Source organism: Sander lucioperca, chromosome 21 (genome assembly GCF_008315115.2).
Source record: "Sander lucioperca isolate FBNREF2018 chromosome 21, SLUC_FBN_1.2, whole genome shotgun sequence".
NCBI lineage: Eukaryota > Metazoa > Chordata > Actinopteri > Perciformes > Percidae > Sander > Sander lucioperca.
The window spans coordinates 19,307,838-19,326,816 of record NC_050193.1 but is presented as its reverse complement, the minus strand read 5'-3'; the positions used below and the strand labels follow the sequence as shown (position 1 = coordinate 19,326,816).

The window sequence follows — 18,979 nt, the reverse complement described above, 5'->3', positions numbered from 1 at the left end:
CCACTGCTTAAGCCCTAGTTGTTCCAGAGGTGTGCAACCTCTGATATATAGCAAATGGAAGTCGCTTTGGATAAAAGCGTCAGCTAAATGACATGTAATGTAATGTAATGTAATGAAATGACATGTAATGTAATGTAATGTAATGTAATGACATGTAATGTAATGTAATGTAAACACACAGTTCCATCTCCGGCCAGCAGAGAGCGCCAATGACCGTGCAACATTCAGTGTTATGGCATTTACTGATTTCCAACATTTAGGACATTTTATGAACACAAATTAATACACTCCAACCCAGCTGTCCTGACCTCACAGTTAGGGACACACCTGTGTGTTTTATGAACAGATATGGACTGCAGTGTTGGGACAGGTGCACCAAAACTTCCGCAAAATGAAACTAAACTGGCTCTAATTGGCAATTAATATTTGCATTGTTTCCCTAAAATCATGTCTGGGATGATTAAACGTCTTCAGTGAGACACACCTAGTGCTCAGTCTCGACGTGTTGCAGAATAAAGTCTCCCCAAGATTCAAAACGTGACAACAGAAAAGCCTTTAACGCACGTCGGCGTCGCCCCGTCGAAATGAGAAGACAAGGCATTTGGAAAAGCTCGTGAAAAGTTGAACTTATTAACCTGGACTCTATGTGTGTGTCCTATTTGGAACTCTTCTCGTCACACTCCTCCGTGCTTTTGACGTTACGTACGCAGCCGTGGCGTTGCCTTGCGAGCCCAAATAACATGGAGTCCTCTGCCTGGCATCTTCCAGGGAGCCGAGCAACGGACCAAACCTGAGCAGCGACCCAGAGAGAGAGCAAGTTCCCCCGGCGGTCAGAGCCGCAGGAGAGCATCGTCTCCGGGCACGAAAAAAAGCGCCAGGTCCGTTCTGAAAACTATGGCGAACGGTGCTTAAAGCAGACCGCTTTTCACTGCGACCCGCAAACCAGGCCGATTTCAGTGAGTACTAGCACTAAAAAAAACAACAACTGCATATTATGGGCGTTTTGGCTTTTAAAAAATAGCATTGTGCACGGATGCATTGTTGTTAGAGTCACCTGACAGCGACCGGATCGATACCAGCCCAGTCCTGTAAAAAGCAACACAGGCCAACCCGTGGGACACCTTGATGCACCCGGGCATTTTCCTGCCTTTTTAGAGGGGCAGCAGGAGAGGACATGGGCCTGAATGCCTGAATGGAAAGGCCACTTATTTATGTAACCATTTTGGGCGCCCTATTTTATTCTTTAAGACCGAGACATGTGGGGAAAATAGGTCAGATAACTGCAGCTGGCAAAATAAATACAGACAACAAACACGACACATTCTGCAGATCTGACACTTTCATATTCTCTCATATGTTTTCTGATTTTTCTTTACAATGTGCTGGGTGTTATAAGAATTAAGATTTGTATGTAAATTGCTATAGTGAGAGTTGGCTGTGGGTGTAAAAAAGGTGAAACTTTTAAGCTGTTACCAGGGGCGGAGCAAGAAGTTGGAGACATGGGGGGCTCAGCCCAAAATCTGGGTGGGGGGCATGCTCCATTTTACGGCAGCTATGTGCACTATTTTTCAATCAGAATCAGAAAAGGATTTAGCAATTTACAAGTAAGTAGCACTCACAAGGACTCTGTCGTGGTTGTTGGTGCATACGTAAACATATTAAACATTAACCCTCTAAGGGACATTTTTACATTTCTTTTTAAATTCACATTTTAAGGATATTTGCATATAACTGGATACCCATTTGTGTTTCATATCAAAATGTTCAGAACAAACTCAGCTGTCTGTTTAGTGATGCCCAAATGTATTCCAGAGCAACGTGTGAAGAGATCATTTGGCCCTAAAGCTGAAAAGTTAATGTTTTCGCTTTTGGAAATTTCTCAAATCTCACAAACCTAATCTCAATTGTTGTGGTGCTTGAAATGAGTTTACAAAAGTTTTGTTTTCACAAAAAGTAGCTTAATATATATGAATAAAATAGTAAATAAATGTCTAAAATGAAATTTTGTAAAATCGCTTTTTGAGCCGGTGCCTCTTTTGTCCTCAGAAGGTTAAAATTTAATAAGAAAACAACAAATACAGAAACACATAACACGTACTTATAACTATTTAACATTTAGAAAAAAGGGGCTGTATGGATGAGTGCAGAATGTGCAAAAATGTTGAGGGATGTGCAAAAGTTCAAGCCATTTGATAACCTAAAAATCTCCACATCATTTGGGAAAAACATGATAGTTGCCGAGGAGAAGCATAATCCTGTAGAGCCGATATCATGTTTCATATCTAACTGTTCTCCATCTGTCTTCATTCTGAAACCAGAACACAGACTAATGGTGAGGAGGACTAGTTTTCACTCCTGCCATCTAAAGGTCATGACACACCAACCTAGGGCTGGGCATCGTTCAAAATCTTTCGATCTGTGCCAAATTACGATACCTCAGTTTCGATGCCGGTTCCTTAACGATACTTTTTTCGATACCATATGTTTTAAAATCCATTTCAACATCAACAAAAATACATTAAACACAAAACTTTTATTTTCTACCTTAATTGTGAATCAAAAAAGTTATCAAAATTAAAAAAATTCTGGTAACACTGCTCACTCAGATAACATTAATAAAACTGGTTGTGCTTTTGGATAGGGGTGATCCAGTCAGACAGATAATTTTTAAAATTAACAAAAAAAGAGAAACCTTTTTGCCACAACATGAACATATTATAAATAATAAATAAATAAACACATGACATTGTGTATTGCACTAACTAAAATGCAAAGGAATGTAAACAACAAAGACTTTAGTGCAAACTCAGAACAAACTCAACATTGAACTAGTGAAGAACTAACTTAAGTGCAAAGAAATGTCATTGAATTGCCTTGTTGCTGAAAGATGCTGTAGAAGTTACCTTTTCCTTACAGCCTGTCAGTCAGACACCAGGGCAGAGAACCCACTGTTGTGCCTGCTTGTCTCAGAGGAAGTGTAAAACAACAGCACCGCGACTGCTTTCGGCTCGCCATTAATATATTATCGCAGCAAAAGCTGTCTGCGTGAAGTTTTGAAAATCTGTAACCACACTTGAAACCACTTTATCAGCATCGCTGTGACTCACGGTGACTTCAACAAAACTGCAGAGCCGACGTAGTTTACTCCGTCATATAATAACGCCGATAATCGGCCGTTGGACAGTCTGGTCGGTGACTCAAGTCTGTTCGGTGTGCTCCGTGCTGTCGTCTGTCCGAGGGGCCGTCGGCCTTCATTTTGGCTGATTTGACATGTATAATCGGCGGGGCGGGCACTGCCAGCAGTCAGACTCAATGAGCCATCTGATTGGTGGAGAGCTAACCAGGAAACGGGGAGCGGGATGAGCGTGACTAGAGTCTCTCAAAATCTGATGAAAATCTTTTAAACTGACCTTTGTTGATCTGAAATGAAGACAGATTCAGCAACTGCACGGCCTATTTCTCTCTTCAAATGTTTTCAGAAACACGTTTCGGTGAACTATTTTAGTCCAATATGAGATCGTATTCTGAACGAGCCGCCATGACAGTCTGGCTTTGAATTTCTGGAGAAACCAGACCCACGTGACGCGTTCGTCCAATCAGCTGCCGGTTTTCATTTTTTGGGCGTCAATCCAGATTAGCGCCGCCTGCTGTTATGGAGACGTATTACGTCTGGTCTCTTCGGTGTTCTGAGGAACTTTTTGGACCAACTCGGGGAGACTGATCAGTCTGGCCGTCTGGTCGGTGTGTAACTGCCGTCTGGTCGGTGTGTAACGGCCGTCTGGTCGGTGTGTAACGGCCGTCTGGTCGGTGTGTAACGGCCGTCTGGTCGGTGTGTAACTGCCGTCTGGTCGGTGTGTAACGGCCGTCTGGTCGGTGTGTAACGGCCGTCTGGTCGGTGTGTAACTGCCGTCTGGTCGGTGTGTAACGGCCGTCTGGTCGGTGTGTAACGGCCGTCTGGTCGGTGTGTAACTGCCGTCTGGTCGGTGTGTGACGGCCGTCTGGTCGGTGTGTGACGGCCGTCTGTGTGTGACGGCCGTCTGGTTGGTGTGTGACGGCCGTCTGGTTGGTGTGTGACGGCCGTCTGTGTGTGACGGCCGTCTGGTTGGTGTGTGACGGCCGTCTGGTCGGTGTGTGACGGCCGTCTGGTCGGTGTGTAACTGCCGTCTGGTCGGTGTGTAACGGCCGTCTGTCGGTGTGTAACGGCCGTCTGTTGGTGTGTCAGGGGCTTAAAAGAGAGGCAAACATTGTCAGATTTTACTATTTCTAAGTTCCATAACATAGGTAGGGTAGGGATTTGGCGTAAACAGCATGACTGATCTTGAAACCTTTTTTTTAGTAGAGTTCACAGAATTAATATTTAGCTGACAAATCCCCCAAAAGAACATCTACTCAATTATATTTGATTTATTAAAGGTGCTCTAAGCGATGTTGGGTGACGTTACTTCTTGTTGACGTTCAAAGTATTTTCAAACAAAACGGAGACTAGCTCGCCCCTCCCTCCTCCTCATCCCGTCCCCTCCCCTTCTCCCTTCCGCGCACTAACCCCCCCAACCCCAACCCCCAAATCCTTCTTGGAAGCGTGTTGGAAGCGTTTCCAGGCAACATAGAATAGGAAAAGATGTTTATATGTCATTTTGACACAAATACATATTAATAAATGACATTTTGATGTTTGAAAGTCTCGAGGTTTTGATATAAATTCAGATATAAATATTTAAATATTGCACCTGTCAACACAGAAGGAAATATTCTGGAGCCTATTTTGCCGTAAATATTGCCCACGTTGTCTTTGCTGTAATCAGATCAGAATATATTTATGTTTATGTTTATGAGAAACATCCATGTGTCCAGACAAGGCTAGCAGCAGCAGCGCCGCGTCAGACACCTTTCTGGTGTAAAGACATAGAAAACGCCATGCAGCTGACACGCCACGCTCACGCCACGCAGCCAGTGCGCAGGAGGCCTTAGCTGTGAGAAACTTTTATTTTGTTGTTGTTGTTGTTGTGTGTTTAAGTTTACACAAGAAGAGGCAGCTGCACAATGTAGGGAGGCTGGTCGCCAGCGGGACTCCATACTGTTCTCTGGGGGGGGAGCATGGAGCCAGACGGGCGACCCCTAACCCCAGGGACCAGCAATGGGCCCCCAGCCTACAACTCAGCACAAAACCCCGTCCCCTCTACCTTCTCAAGCTACACCTTACAGGTAGGCGTGATTCTGACAGTAAGATAACGTTCAGCAAAAATACCTCACGGTTTCACGGTATTGCAATTATAGGTTTTTATTATTTTTGAAATGTCTGGGTACATTTTATTTTTAAACACACTGGCAGGGAGAGGGATTACTAAACTGCACTTTCTGTCCTTGAAAAACAGGAACGGTATGATGATAAAATGTTAGTGGTTTTGAACTTGTGACTTTTTCAGACCGTGGTATACCTTTAAACCGGTAACCGACCCATAAGCGAACTAAGCGTCTGCTTAAGGCCCCGTGGCTACCAGAGGGCCCCCAAGAGCGCATGAAATGTCCCCCAATAGAGCTCATAACAGAGCCGGTCTATTTAAAGATAGTGTTGCTGCTAATAGGTCTCACATTCGTCTCTAAATGCGTATTTGTACATTATGAGTGCTTAAGCTAATATTTACAATACACAAGTTGGTTTAGTGCCAAGTGCAGTGGCAACACGTTACAATGTGGAGAGTGCCCAACCCAAATCCTGCTTAGGGCCCCCAAAAGTCTAGGGCCGGCCCTGACTGGCCCATGCATGCTTAAGGGTCTGACACACCAACCCAACGGCCGACTGTCAGCAGAAAAGGCAGTCAGACTGATCAGTCGGCTCCCGTCTCTCAAAAAAGAGCCTCAGAACACACCGAAGCAACGCTGACTTGAGCGTACGTTCTGCGCGTGCGCGAGACGTAATACGTCTCCATAACAGCAGGCCGCGCTAATCTGTATTGTCGCCCAAAAAATGAAAACGAACGGAGATGAGGGAACATCTCTCTAGTCTCTCTAGTAGTAAACACAGAGCACGCTGTCGTCAGTCCTTGTTTTCATCAGAGAGAGGTGATAGTAGTCAAGAAGGATCATAGTTGTCATTACTGGGGGTTGAGGCAAATCTACCAGCCAATTTTTAACTTTTAGACCTATAGACATGGTCCTAATTTATATATTTATACTGTCCAACCAGTAGAACATGTCCTGTTCTGTAGACATGGTCCTTATTTATATATTTATTTATTCATGTTGGACCCGTCTAATATGTTATGAATCTATTTTGATGCATTTTCCCATAAGTTTAGTAATGTTACATATGTTTAAAAAAAATCAATATCACAATATTCATAATCAATATCGCAATATCACATTTTGTCAAAATCGTGCAACCCTAGTCCCTGTGGTGTGTGGCAGTCATCCAAATTCTCCAGCCCGCTACCAGATATAAAGGGAGACTTTTAATTAGCACAACCATCATCAGCTGAGACAATTCAGTCACCTTGCTCTGCTCTCCTGATCTATCCCCACACCTTTCTCCAGACCACGCCCACCTCCACATAAATGCTGTTTACACGTACATGGTTATTTTGAAAAACAGACATGTCCCTTCGTTTGTGCCCTTCGTTTACACGCAAACGGAGAATTCTCCTCTGAAAACCTGAATCTTTCTAAAAACTTGGAATTTGGAAAACTTAGTTTGCACGTAAACTGAGACAAACGGAGGTTTAGGCAGCCGAGGAAGAGAAGAGAGAGGAAGTGATTCTTTGCTATTTTCTGGATTCTGATTGGCTAACGTGGGCTTGAGCTTCTCGTTACACTGCCAGCTACAGGTTTGGCGTGCTCTTGACGGCATATATACACAGGGAACGTGTAAACGAAGACTTTTCTAAAAACTGACAGCTGTGTACGATACTATTTTTTGAAAACACAGAGGTTGAAATGTCCGTTTATGAAAATAGCCGGCCACGTGTAAACGTAGCATGAAAAACAGAAACTAAACTGCAACTAGCAAACACACTCTGAAAACAAAAGTAAGACTAAAATAAAAAAACTAATTGAAAAATGTCAAATTTAATGTAAAATAACCTTGCATTGCTCTCATTTCCATCATCTGACAATAACATTTGTATGTTGTTGTATTTTTTTTATCATCGCCTCTAGTCCTCATGTTCTCTGAATGTGAGGGACGGCCGGATGTCTGCCAAACGCTCGTGGGGCATCGCCAGCGATGAGGGCCCCGAGCCGAGTGAAGGCCCCCGGCCCGGTGCAGAGCCAGGGAAGACTGCACAGAGGAGAGCCAGGTCCTCAGCCTTTCCTTCCTCCCTGAGCTGGGACTCGGACTCTGAGAAAGAAACACAAGATGGTAACACTTGGCTTTATATCTACACACGGCCGTAAGCTGGGGGGGCTGTAACAATTCCAAATTTCACTGTACAATTACTTGTCTCAGAAATAATTGCGATTAACAATATAATTGTCTCTTTCCTGCCAAATTTAAAAAATGTTTAAACAATTATTTGTTTTTTTAACAACATACGTACGCTACCCGTAAAGTTTGGAGTCACTTAGAAATGTCCATTCCAGACAGAATACCAGCTGAGATCAGTTGCATTGTTTTTTTAACCAGAGCAGCAGTTTTAGGATTACATTATGTGTTTACATAATGTCTAAAGGGTTCTTGACTGTTGTTGACAGAAGTGGCTGAAGAAAGGCTTGAAATCCATGTTTTTTGGTCTAAACATCATACCCAAATTAAAGTGGTACAGCTCCCATATACTCTGACCCTCTGGACCTTACTGACTCAGAGTTACAGAGGCTAGAATGGAGGTTTTTTATTTCCATCCAAGTCATCCATCTGTAAAATGATTAGAATACACTGCTGCAAACACATCTGGCAGGTGACAGACAACACAGGGCCATAGCCACATGTCTCAGCTTACTGCAGAAAACATCCAGAAACCAAAAGACTCAAAAATGGATTTTATATGATTGTTTTTCTACAGATATATCTGTGAGTTTTTTTATTTCCATTTGAAAAGTGCAAAGAAAAAAGCCAAAAAACTACAAATACACAAACACACACACATCAATCACCTTTCACACACACACACACACACACACACACACACACACACACACACACACACACATCAATCACCTTTCACACACACACACACACACACACACACACACACACACACACACACACACACACACACACATCAATCACCTTTCACACACACACACACACACACACACACACACACACACACATCAATCACCTTTCACACACACACACACACACACACACACACACACACACACACACACACACACACACATCAATCACCTTTCCAGTGATATTATATATATTATATCAGGCTCACCAGAGAGTGTCAGAGTATATGGGAGCTGTACCACTTTTGATTTGGGTATGACGTTTAGACCAAAATGTCGAGAACCCTTTAGACATTATGTAAACATAACACACACACATAATGTCATCCTAAAACTGCTGCTCTGATTAAAAAAACAATGCAACTGATCTCAGCTGGTATTCTGTCTATAATGGAGGGGAATGGACATTTCTAAGTGACCCCAAACTTTTGACCGGTAGTGTATGTGAACACATCCCCACAAAAATCAAAAGATGATGCTGTGATACTACAATATTTCAGACCATTCAACAGCATAGCAACAAAATAGACCGTACACATATGTATACATTTAATTTAATGTATTCTGTTTATTGATCCCCAGTGGGGAAATTACAATTTACACTCTGTTTTGTTAGAAATCACTACACACAGGCCTGAAATACACACACACACACATGCTCAGTACCTATACATGCACTAATGGAGAGATGTCAGAGTGGGGGGGCTGACCATGCTCAGTACCTATACATGCACTAATGGAGAGATGTCAGAGTGAGTGGGCTGCCAGTGCTGGACCAGCACCCTGAGTGGTTGGGGGGGTACGGTGCCTTGCTCAAGAGCACCTGGCAGTGCCCAGGAGGTGAACTGGCATCTCTCCAGCTACCAATCCACACTGTACTGGGACTTGAACCAGCGACCCTCTGGTTCCCAACCCATCTCCCTATGGACTGAGCTACCAGTCTCACGGCAGTTCGTGAAATGGTCACGTTATTTTTAATCTATTGATTCGTGTTCACGGGTATGAAAAGCCGAAAGTCCGCGTAGGGAGGTTGGTCGGGGGGGAGGACGGGTCAAACACAGGACTTTCACCCAGGAGACCGGGGATCGTCTCCCGGTGTGTGAGGCGTCCTTCCCCTGTTGTTTTTTTCCTAAACCCAACCTCTGAATAGATGGTTCCCATTTCGTGCTGGCCACCATGAAAAAAACGAGAAAACCGTCCCCGTGAACACGAATCAATAGATTAAAAATAACGTGACAAATGACAACACCATAAGCCCATCAGACACGTCTCTCCCCAGCACAGAGCTTCTTAGGAGCTTCCACAGAGTTCAGGTACTTTCCCCATTTTCTAGTCTAGACATCCAATCTGGAAAACCGGTTAGATGACATCTTTTCAAACGCTGCCACCCCTAGCTGTCTCACAAGCCCACTCCTGGATCAACGGCCCCCCTTCATTCTTCCATCCTCTTATCCCTCCTGTTGCCCTCTGACAACAATGCAATCAACAATCAAATTATTAAATTATAGATAAGGCAGAATAAAAGTTATAAAGGACAACCAAGGCATCTTTAAAATATTATTAAAAAAAAGTTAAAAACATATATATATAGGACCCCCTCTGCAGGTAGAAATTAACCATCGCCCTTATTTAAAATATACTGCTGAGGGTTAGGTGCCTTGAAGCCAACGGTCCCAGCGCTGCCTGGAAGGAGATGTTGGGGGCTTAAAGGCCCAGACACACAGAGCCGACGGCCGACCCTCTGCAGAAAAGGCAGTTGGACTGATCAGTCTCCCCAAATTGGTCACACACCGAAGAGACGAGACGTAATACAGTTGTGTTCAAAATAATAGCAGTCCAACATCACTAACCTCATATATCAATTTTTTTGGTAGAAGTGATATTTCTACATGGGAAATAATTTCCTAGTAAGTGTTGTAGAGTCATAGAAAACCAACAGACCCAACAGTCATGACATCATGCTGCTCATTCTGTGTAATAATCTGTAATTGAAAGGGGCATGTTCAAAATAATAGCAGTGCTGTGTTCAGTTAGTGAGGTGATTGATTCTGTGAAGAAACAGGTGTCAGTTATGGCCCATATTTAAGGAAGGAAGCTAATGTTGTGCATGCTGGTTATAGTGCATTTCACACTGAAATACTCAGCAAAATGGGTCGTTCCAGACATCGCTCTGAGGAACAGCAGACTCTGATTAAAAAGTTGATTGGAGAGGGGAAAACATAAAGAAGTGCAGAACATTATAGGCTGCTCAGCCAAAATGATTTCAAATGCCTTGAAATGGCATCCAAAGCCTGAACGACGTGGGAAAAAACGGTCAACTACCATTCGAATGGATCGAAGAATAGCCAAAATGGCAAAGGCTCAACCAATGATCAGCTCGAGGAAAATCAGAGGAGACTTAAAGTTCCCTGTGAGTACTGTTACGATCAGAAGAAGGCTATGTGATGCTAAGCTATCAGCTAGAAGCCCCTGCAAAGTCCCATTGGTGAAAAAAAGACATGAACTGGATAGGTTGACATTTGCCAAAGGACACATTGACTGGCCAAAGGAGACATGGGGCAACATTCTGTGGACTGATGAGAGACAAATTGTTCTTTTTGGGTCTAGGGGCCGCAGACAGTTTGTCCGACGACCCCCATGTACTGAATTCAAGCCTCAGTCCACTGTGAAGACAGTAGAGCATGGTGGTGTTATGGGATGTTTCTCATACTGTGCTGTTGGGTCTATTTATCACATACCAGGGATCATGGATCAGTTTCAATACATCAAAATACTTGAAGAGGTCATGTTGCCTTATGCTGAAGAGGAAATGCCTTTGAAATGGGTCTTTGAACAAGACAATGACCCAGAACACACCAGTAAGAGAGCAAAGTCTTGGTTCCAGATGAGAAGATTGATGTTATGGAGCGGCCAGCCCAATCCCCAGACCTCAATCCCATAGAACAGTCATTCCCACTACTGGTCCGTGAGGGTACTGCAGGTGGACCGTGGAAAAGCAATATAAAATAATAGTTTTTTTAACTTTCATTTTACCAGGAAATTCCCATACAAGTTAAGAATATGTTCTTGATTGATTTAAATGTCTAGTTATTGTGTGATTACTAAAATAGGCTAGTGGCGCTCGGGCCTAACCCTAACATCGTCAAAGTTTGGAAATTTTGACTATATCCATGTGTTCTTATTACTCTATAGATGTAATACTCCATTGCTATGGAAATAAGCCTGTTGTTCAGATGAACCGGATTATGCTTCAGGCGCTTGAGTAAATGAATAAATTAAATAAGTGGCAGCTGTTTGCAGTAAACTCTCTTTTAACGAGCCTGTTGTACTGATGAGATGACCAGTTATAGTTTTAGTGCTAGTAGGCCTATTCATTAAGAGGTGCAGATTAATTCAGGCAGGACTGTGTGGAGACATATTTTATTATGTGTATTATGAGGTGGTCCGCGGAAATTCTTGATTACAAATAGTGGTCCACACACACAAAACATTTGAAAACCCCTGCCATAGAAAACTTGTGGGGTGACATCAACAATGCTGTTTCTGAGGCCAAACCCAGTAATGCAGAGGAATTGTGGGTAATGTCGTTCAATGGTACTGGGCTGGAATACCTGTTCACAGGTGCCAGAAGTTGGTCGACTCCATGCAACACAGATGTGAAGTAGTTCTCAGAAATAATGGTTATGCACAGGGTTCCAAATTATCATATTATTCAATCTACAAATGCTGGTAAAATATGCAAGTGGCTGGTAGATTTGCTACACTCACCAGCCAAAAAAACAATGGTAATCTATTGAGTGGCTGGTGAAATTTGAATATTGAATAGCCATTTGGCTGGTGGACGAAAAAGTTAATTTTGAACCCTGGTTATGCAACTAAATATTAGTGCAGTGATTCAAAGTAAAGCCAAGCCTTGAGACATTTTTCAGTTCATACAGTAAATGTTTGGGTTTGTAAAGAAAAATGCAAATACTGCTATTTTTTTGAATAGCCTAATATTCCTTTTTCTTCACTTTCTGTAAAGGTATAACACCAACTTGATCAATTTTGGTCATGCTTTGATTTGGAATTGAATGTGCAGTGTTCCCAATGCATTGATATTATGGAATTAAAAGTTATTCTAGGATTTTGAGCATTATTCACTTTTTTAAACACACTGCTATTATTCTGAACACAACTGTACGTCTCCATAACAGCAGGCGGCGCTAAGCTATAGCAAATCTGTATAGTAAAATCTGACAATGTTTGCCTCTCTTTTAAGCCCCTGACACACCAACCAGACGGCCGTTACACACCGACCAGACGGCCGTTACACACCGACCAGACGGCCGTTACACACCAACCAGACGGCCGTTACACACCGACCAGACGGCCGTTACACACCGACCAGACAGACGACCGTTACACACCGACCAGACGGCCGTTATACACCAACCAGACAGACGGCCATTATACACCAACCAGACGGCCGTTACACACCGACCAGACGGCCATTACACACCAACCAGACAGACGGCCGTTACACACCGACCAGACGGCCGACCGTCGGCAGTAAAGCCAGTGTGACTGATCAGTCTCCCCGAGTTGATCCAGAAAGTTCCTCAGAACACCGAAGAGACCAGACGTAATACGTCTCCATAACAGCAGGCGGCGCTAATCTGGATTGTCGCCCAAAAATGAAAACCGGCAGCTGATTGGACGAACGCGCCACGTGGGTCTGGTTTCTCTTGAAATTCACAGCCAGACTGTCATGGCGGCTCGTTCAGAATACGATCTCATATTGGACTAAAATAGTTCACCGAAACGTGTTTCTGAAAACATTTGAAGAGAGAAATAGGCCGTGCAGTTGCTGAATCTGTCTTCATTTCAGATCAACAAAGGTCAGTTTTAAAGATTTTCATCAGATTTTGAGAGACTCTAGTCACGCTCATCCCGCTCCCCGTTTCCTGGTTAGCTCTCCACCAATCAGATGGGTCATTGAGTCTGACTGCCGGCAGTGCCCGCCCCGCCAATTATACATGTCAAATCAGCCTAAATGAAGGCCGACGGCCCCTCGGACGGACGACGGCACGGAACACACCGACCAGACTCGAGTCACCGACCTCGCCAGACTGTCAGACGGCCGATTATCGGCTTGTGTGTCCGGGCCTTTAAAACACCATTGAGCGCTACGCTCATGTCTACCGTAGTGAATCTAGCTAACATACGATGCCATCGGTGTCCCCATCATTGTCATCGCCTTTTCAATGTTTCTCAGTCTGCATGTAGTCAGAAGTCTCTCTCAGTAGCACTGTATCTTTGACTGTGGATTGCAACCAGGGCTTCAAATTCACTTGTTTTTCGTCACCAGCCAACATGGCTAGTAGAGTATTTTTTTTTCAAATATGTTTTATTGATTTTTGAACAAGGTTAATACTAAAAACCCGACTCACCCGCCTACCACCATCTTACCCACAGGGTTACAAACGTACAATATCTCCATTCCACAGAATGTACCAATTATTAGAGAGAGAGAGAGAGAGAGAGAGAGAGAGAGAGAGAGAGAGATTTTAAAAATAACAAATCCACATGAATAATATGGACAATAAAAGATACTAAATAAAAAATCCACATGAATGTACGAAGGGATGTGTATATATATATATATAAATACATACACACATGGGAAAAGTAACTACATTTACATACTGTGAATAATTTTTTGGAATCGAGAATCGATTTTTGAATCGAATCGTGAGCCTAAAAATGGATATTGAATCGTGACATTTTCTGAATGGTGCACCCCTAATTTAAAGCCCTGATTGTAACTGTTGAGCTGTGAAGTGATGTTGCTGTGTCTTCCTCTGTCTTCCTGTGTCTTCCTGTGTGTTTTGTGTGCTGTTACGTGTCAGAGGAGGAGCTACAGCACTTTTCTAACCCTCACGGTCTGGCTGCTCACAGCCCAGGATCTCCTTCTGGACTCAGGTGAGGAGGAGGAGGAGGAGGAGGAGGAGGAGGAGGAGGAGGAGGAGGAGGAGGAGGAGGCCTCTTGTTTCTGAGCCTTTGTGTTACGCTAAGCTAACCGGCTACATCTACACAACTACGTTTTGGTTTGAAAAAAAATATCTTTTGCTAAGTTTACACCTATAATATATCAAAAATATTCGATCCCGATACCAATACCGTGACTTTGATACCGGTTCCTTAATGGCAAGGCAAGGCAGCTTTATGTGTATAGCACATTTCAGCAACAGGGCAATTCAAAGTTGATATATTTCTCCATAGCAATTTTATAAAACTTACATACATTACTTACTTACATTACATATTACGGCACAAATCTTTTAATCTATCAGCTCCTCTACGACGTGTAACGTTAGACAGCCAATCACAGACATGATTAGATCTTGGTAGAAGCATGCTGCGTGCTGATTGGCTCACTGACACTGATGAGATTTGCTCCTTAGGTATTGAAATTTGGTATTGACTGACAAGGCATTTTTCGATACCTGATACTAGAGTTGGGCAATATATGGATATTACATCGATATCATAATATGGTATTAGTGTCTTTTCCTGGTTTTAAAGGCTGCATTACAGTAAAGTGATGTCATTATCTGAACCTACCAGACTGTTGTAACTGTTATATTATTCGCCTTTACCCACTTAGTCATTATACCCACATTACTGATGATTAATTATCAAAAATCTCATTGTGTAAACATTTTGTGAAAGCACCAATAGTCAACGCTACAATAACGTTGCGGTATCGATATCGAGGTATTTGGTCTCCATATCGCCCAGCCCTACCTGATACTATGGAGGCAATTTGGTTGGTGCCTAAAAAGTATTTTAACTTTAACCAGCTTTAAATAACTTTAACATTTGGAAACTCTGCTGCCCCCGTTTTGGTTGGAAAACTCCGTGGTTGCTTTGTAGTCTGGACGGACACAAACGGAGAAAGTGAACAAATGCATATTTCCAGGAAGCTTTCTATGTATTGTTGTATTCAGAACCATAAAAAAAAAAGCATGTTACTCTTTCATTTTCCAACTTTTAGATGTAAATCGTGTTTGAAGGCCCTTTCCATGCTGCAAGGAATTTGATTATGGGGGAGAAATAATGTATCCCATATTTTTTTGGCTTAAAAGTCATCCAATTTAAATATACTGAGACTATGAATACTTAGTCTGGCTTACCGGATGTACAGTGTGGGTATAAAGCCCGACAGACGCGCTGGATGTCAGGCTTTATCCTCCCATTCTGCTACTTCCGTTATCTATTTAGCCCGAGACGGTTGAGATTGGTTTAAAGAGCGTTTTCCCCCTATACAAGAATGATAACAGTTTGCTAAAACTCACATCTTTTCCAGAGAAACAGACATAACTTCAGTGTGAGAATAAGAAATAACAGCTTGCAGGTCTGTCATTTTGACGTGTTTTCAGGCAGAGATTCTGCTTTCACTTGTTAGAAATGTCGCGTAATGCTGTTTCCTTTCCGATGCTGTCCAGACTTGATAGTGAAGATGACCAGGAACCTGAAAAGCAGCACTTGCGTAGCAAGACTAACTCGTCCCCTCCTGTGGTGGGGCACGACAGAAACAATGAGAGCACAAAGACAGAGGAGCCAAATACATCTCAGCTTGGCCCGATAGACTGTAAGCATAAGGAAGAACCCAAATCTGCCTGCACACTTGATATCCTTCTTTTTTATCTTAAAGGCTCCTTCCATTCATAACTTCTCTGTTTTCTCTTCCCAGTGGCAGACCGCGACGCGTGGAACGTATCTGAGGGAGCCAAGCTGTTTCTGTCCAAAGTAAAACCAAAGGAAGGTTGCCAAATGGAGGAGGAGGAGGAGGAGGAGGAGGAGGAGGAGGAGGAGGCTGATAACAATGAGGGAGAGAAGAGGCCCAAGGGAAACGAAACCACGGAGCCTGAGAGAGATGTGTATACCTTCCCTGGAGACTCCGACCCCGAGAGTCCCCCTCCCGCTCCCTGGGCTCATTGTACATTCATTCAGCGGTGCAGAAAGAAGAGGGTGCTGCTCAGGCCCTTCTCCGGACTCGGCACCTTGAAGCACACGTCGCCTGGCAAGACTGGCAAGTGGGCAGGAGTTAGTCCTCCGAAATCCAAAACAACCGAGACAGCGCAGCTGAATCGAGGTGCAGGGGTTTCTGAGTTTGAGGAAGTCGGCTTTATGGAGGCAGCTGTGGAAGAACCGATGAACATCAGAGAGAGAGGAGGGAAAAGAGACAATGAAGACATGGGGGGAGAGCCAGGCAAAGAAATCTTCACCTGTGTGGAGTGTAGCATTTACTTCAAAAAGCAGGTCCACCTGCAGGAGCACATAGTAGAGCATTGTCAGAGCGGTGCAGCGGGGGGCAGGCGTTTAGGAAAGGGCGGCCGTTTCCGATGTGTTGAGTGTGGATGGAACCTGCCCAATCGGCTCGCACTGTCAGACCACCACAGACGGCACCAGGAGTCCCGCCTAAAGATCTTAGGGGAGATTGAGAAACTGAATGAAAATGGCAGTGCAAGAGAGATTCAGAAGCTCGACAGTAAGACGGCGAAGCACAGAAGCTCGGACGCAGCTATTATGCAAGATGTGAGTCCAGCCTCGATTCCTGGCAAAATGTCAGACCCAGAAATAGTCACGTCTCCACCTCTTTCCCCGGTTTCAACACCAGATGCAGTCCCAGCAGTTCTTGACGCAACTCCTCCGAATTCAATTCACACTCCAGCTCAGGCCCGAGCTGTTTCCGCTGGCCGTCGCCGTTTTGTCTGCACCAAGTGTAACTTCAGCACAAGAACCCCCCAGGCGCTGGCTAATCACAGCAAGACCCACAACAGGAAAGAACCCGCTCTCACGGCTGATTCTCCATCATGTTTGGCATCCACCTCCCTGGCCTGTGGTCATTGTGGTTTCCTGACCTCAAGCCAAACTGCAATGAGGGAACACCAAAAGCTTGTTCACCCAGGACAGGCGTCCATCGACGGGGCGCAGGCCCATGAAACTGGCCAGAATTCGAGGTCTAATGTCAGCGCTCACATTTCAAAACCCACTCTAGAGTCTGAACATTTCTCTGGGCCAGGATCTGGATCCTCGCCCAATGCAATTCGAGGCGAAAGCCAGCCAGAAGCCGCTGCCTCCGAAGACAGAACTGTGCCAGACGGCGATGAGGCTCGGCCCCCAAGCCAGGCGGTCGTGTCCAAGTGCACTGGGAACAGGAGACTCGGCAGAAGGGGGAAGACTTGGACGGATCTGGACAAGTTTCTGGACGATGGCAAGCTGACCGGGAGTGAAGAGGAAGAGCAGGACAAAGATCAGAGCACAGAGCGCGACACCGAGTGTACACAACACGACGACAACTCGCCTGTCGGAGGGAAACGGCACACCAGATCACGATCCAACACAGGTGAGACGTAAAGTCAGACTAAAGACAGGAATGCTTTCCAAGATGTCAGCGATTAACTAAATCATTATTATATATTTTTATTATATATTTATTGCCACAGTAAGTTACACTTACGTGGAATTTGCCTTGGTGGTTGGTGCATACATACACAAATAAACATATTAAACATTAATATGAAATAAACAATACATACAGAAACAAATATACTGAACAAAATTATAAACGCAGCACTTTTGTTTTTGCCCCCATTTTTCATGAGCTGAACTCAAAGATCTACGACTTTTTCTATGTACACAAAAGGCTTATTTCTCTCAAATATTGTTGACAAATCTGTCTAAATCTGTGTTAGGGAGCACTTCTCCTTTGCTGAGATAATCCATCCTCCTCACAGGTGTGGCATATCAAGATGCTGATTAGACAGCATGATTATTGCACAGGTGTGCCTTAGGCTTGACACTATAAAAGGCCAAACCAGCTTCTGCTAAAGTTGGAGACAGACGCCGGCAGAGCAGAGCGAAGTCTCGGTGACCAGAGCAGACGTAGTCACGTCTCTTGCGAAATAATGTCTGATAATTTTAATGAAATGAGCTCGTTTGACCACTAGACCAGAACACAGGACCTTCTTCCTGTATTTACTTTCTTGCTCCCGCCCCCAGACATATCCGACCAATAAGAGGGCTGGACGTTCTTGCTTGATTTGTAATGACGCATTTTGGTACGCTTGGATTTTTCCAGGTGTGAAACCAAACCAAACCGACCGAGGGCAAATCGCTCCAAGTTTACTAACTCACCAACTGATTCAGACCAAAGCAAACCAACTACAGGTGTGAAAACGCCCTAAAACTGCACATTTTAGAGTGGCCTTTTATAGTGTCAAGCCTAAGGCACACCTGTGCAATAATCCTGCTGTCTAATCAGCATCTTGATATGCCACACCTGTGAGGAGGATGGATTATCTCAGCAAAGGAGAAGTGCTCCCTAACACAGATTTAGACAGATTTGTCAACAATATTTGAGAGAAATAAGCCTTTTGTGTACATAGAAAAAGTCGTAGATCTTTGAGTTCAACTCATGAAAAATGGGGGCAAAAACAAAAGTGCTGCGTTTATAATTTTCAGTGTATATACAAAATAGCTGTTTAGCATAAGAAAAGGGAGGCCGGGTTAGCTCAGTTGGTAGAGCAGGCGCACGTATGCAGAGGTTTACTCCTCGACGCAGAAGGTCCAGGCATAGGCCGACTGGCAATGGCTGTTCTGGCGAATGCCAAACGGGCCGATGCACTCTCGTGGGCCGATTTGGGCCTCTGGAAAAAAGAAAAAAATGCAGCAACACTGGCGTATCACACTAGTTTGACAAACATATGCAAAACTTTCTGGCTGCAGCCTGCAGCGTCCCGTCTGGTGCCGTCAGGCTTCT

At 44.0% G+C, this 18,979-nt stretch overlaps 1 protein-coding gene across 5 annotated transcripts in view; it reads left to right on the top strand.

Moving 5' to 3' along the window:
• Positions 1-585: 585 nt before the first annotated feature.
• Positions 586-18,979, top strand: part of si:ch211-194b1.1 (protein Wiz) — a 62,580-nt gene continuing 44,186 nt past the window's right edge. For 3 of the 5 annotated variants that reach the window (XM_035996522.1, XM_035996524.1, XM_035996521.1), the window contains exons 1-6: positions 587-956; positions 5,025-5,202; positions 7,153-7,354; positions 14,061-14,133; positions 15,660-15,805; positions 15,908-17,563. In XM_035996522.1, coding sequence (XP_035852415.1) covers positions 5,095-5,202; positions 7,153-7,354; positions 14,061-14,133; positions 15,660-15,805; positions 15,908-17,563 — 2,185 coding nt within the window. In that variant the 5' untranslated portion in view covers positions 587-956; positions 5,025-5,094. Of the gene's footprint in view, positions 957-5,024; positions 5,203-7,152; positions 7,355-14,060; positions 14,134-15,659; positions 15,806-15,907; positions 17,564-18,979 lie in introns of all 5 variants that reach the window. The other 2 variants (XM_035996523.1, XM_035996525.1) reach the window with 2 other exon arrangements.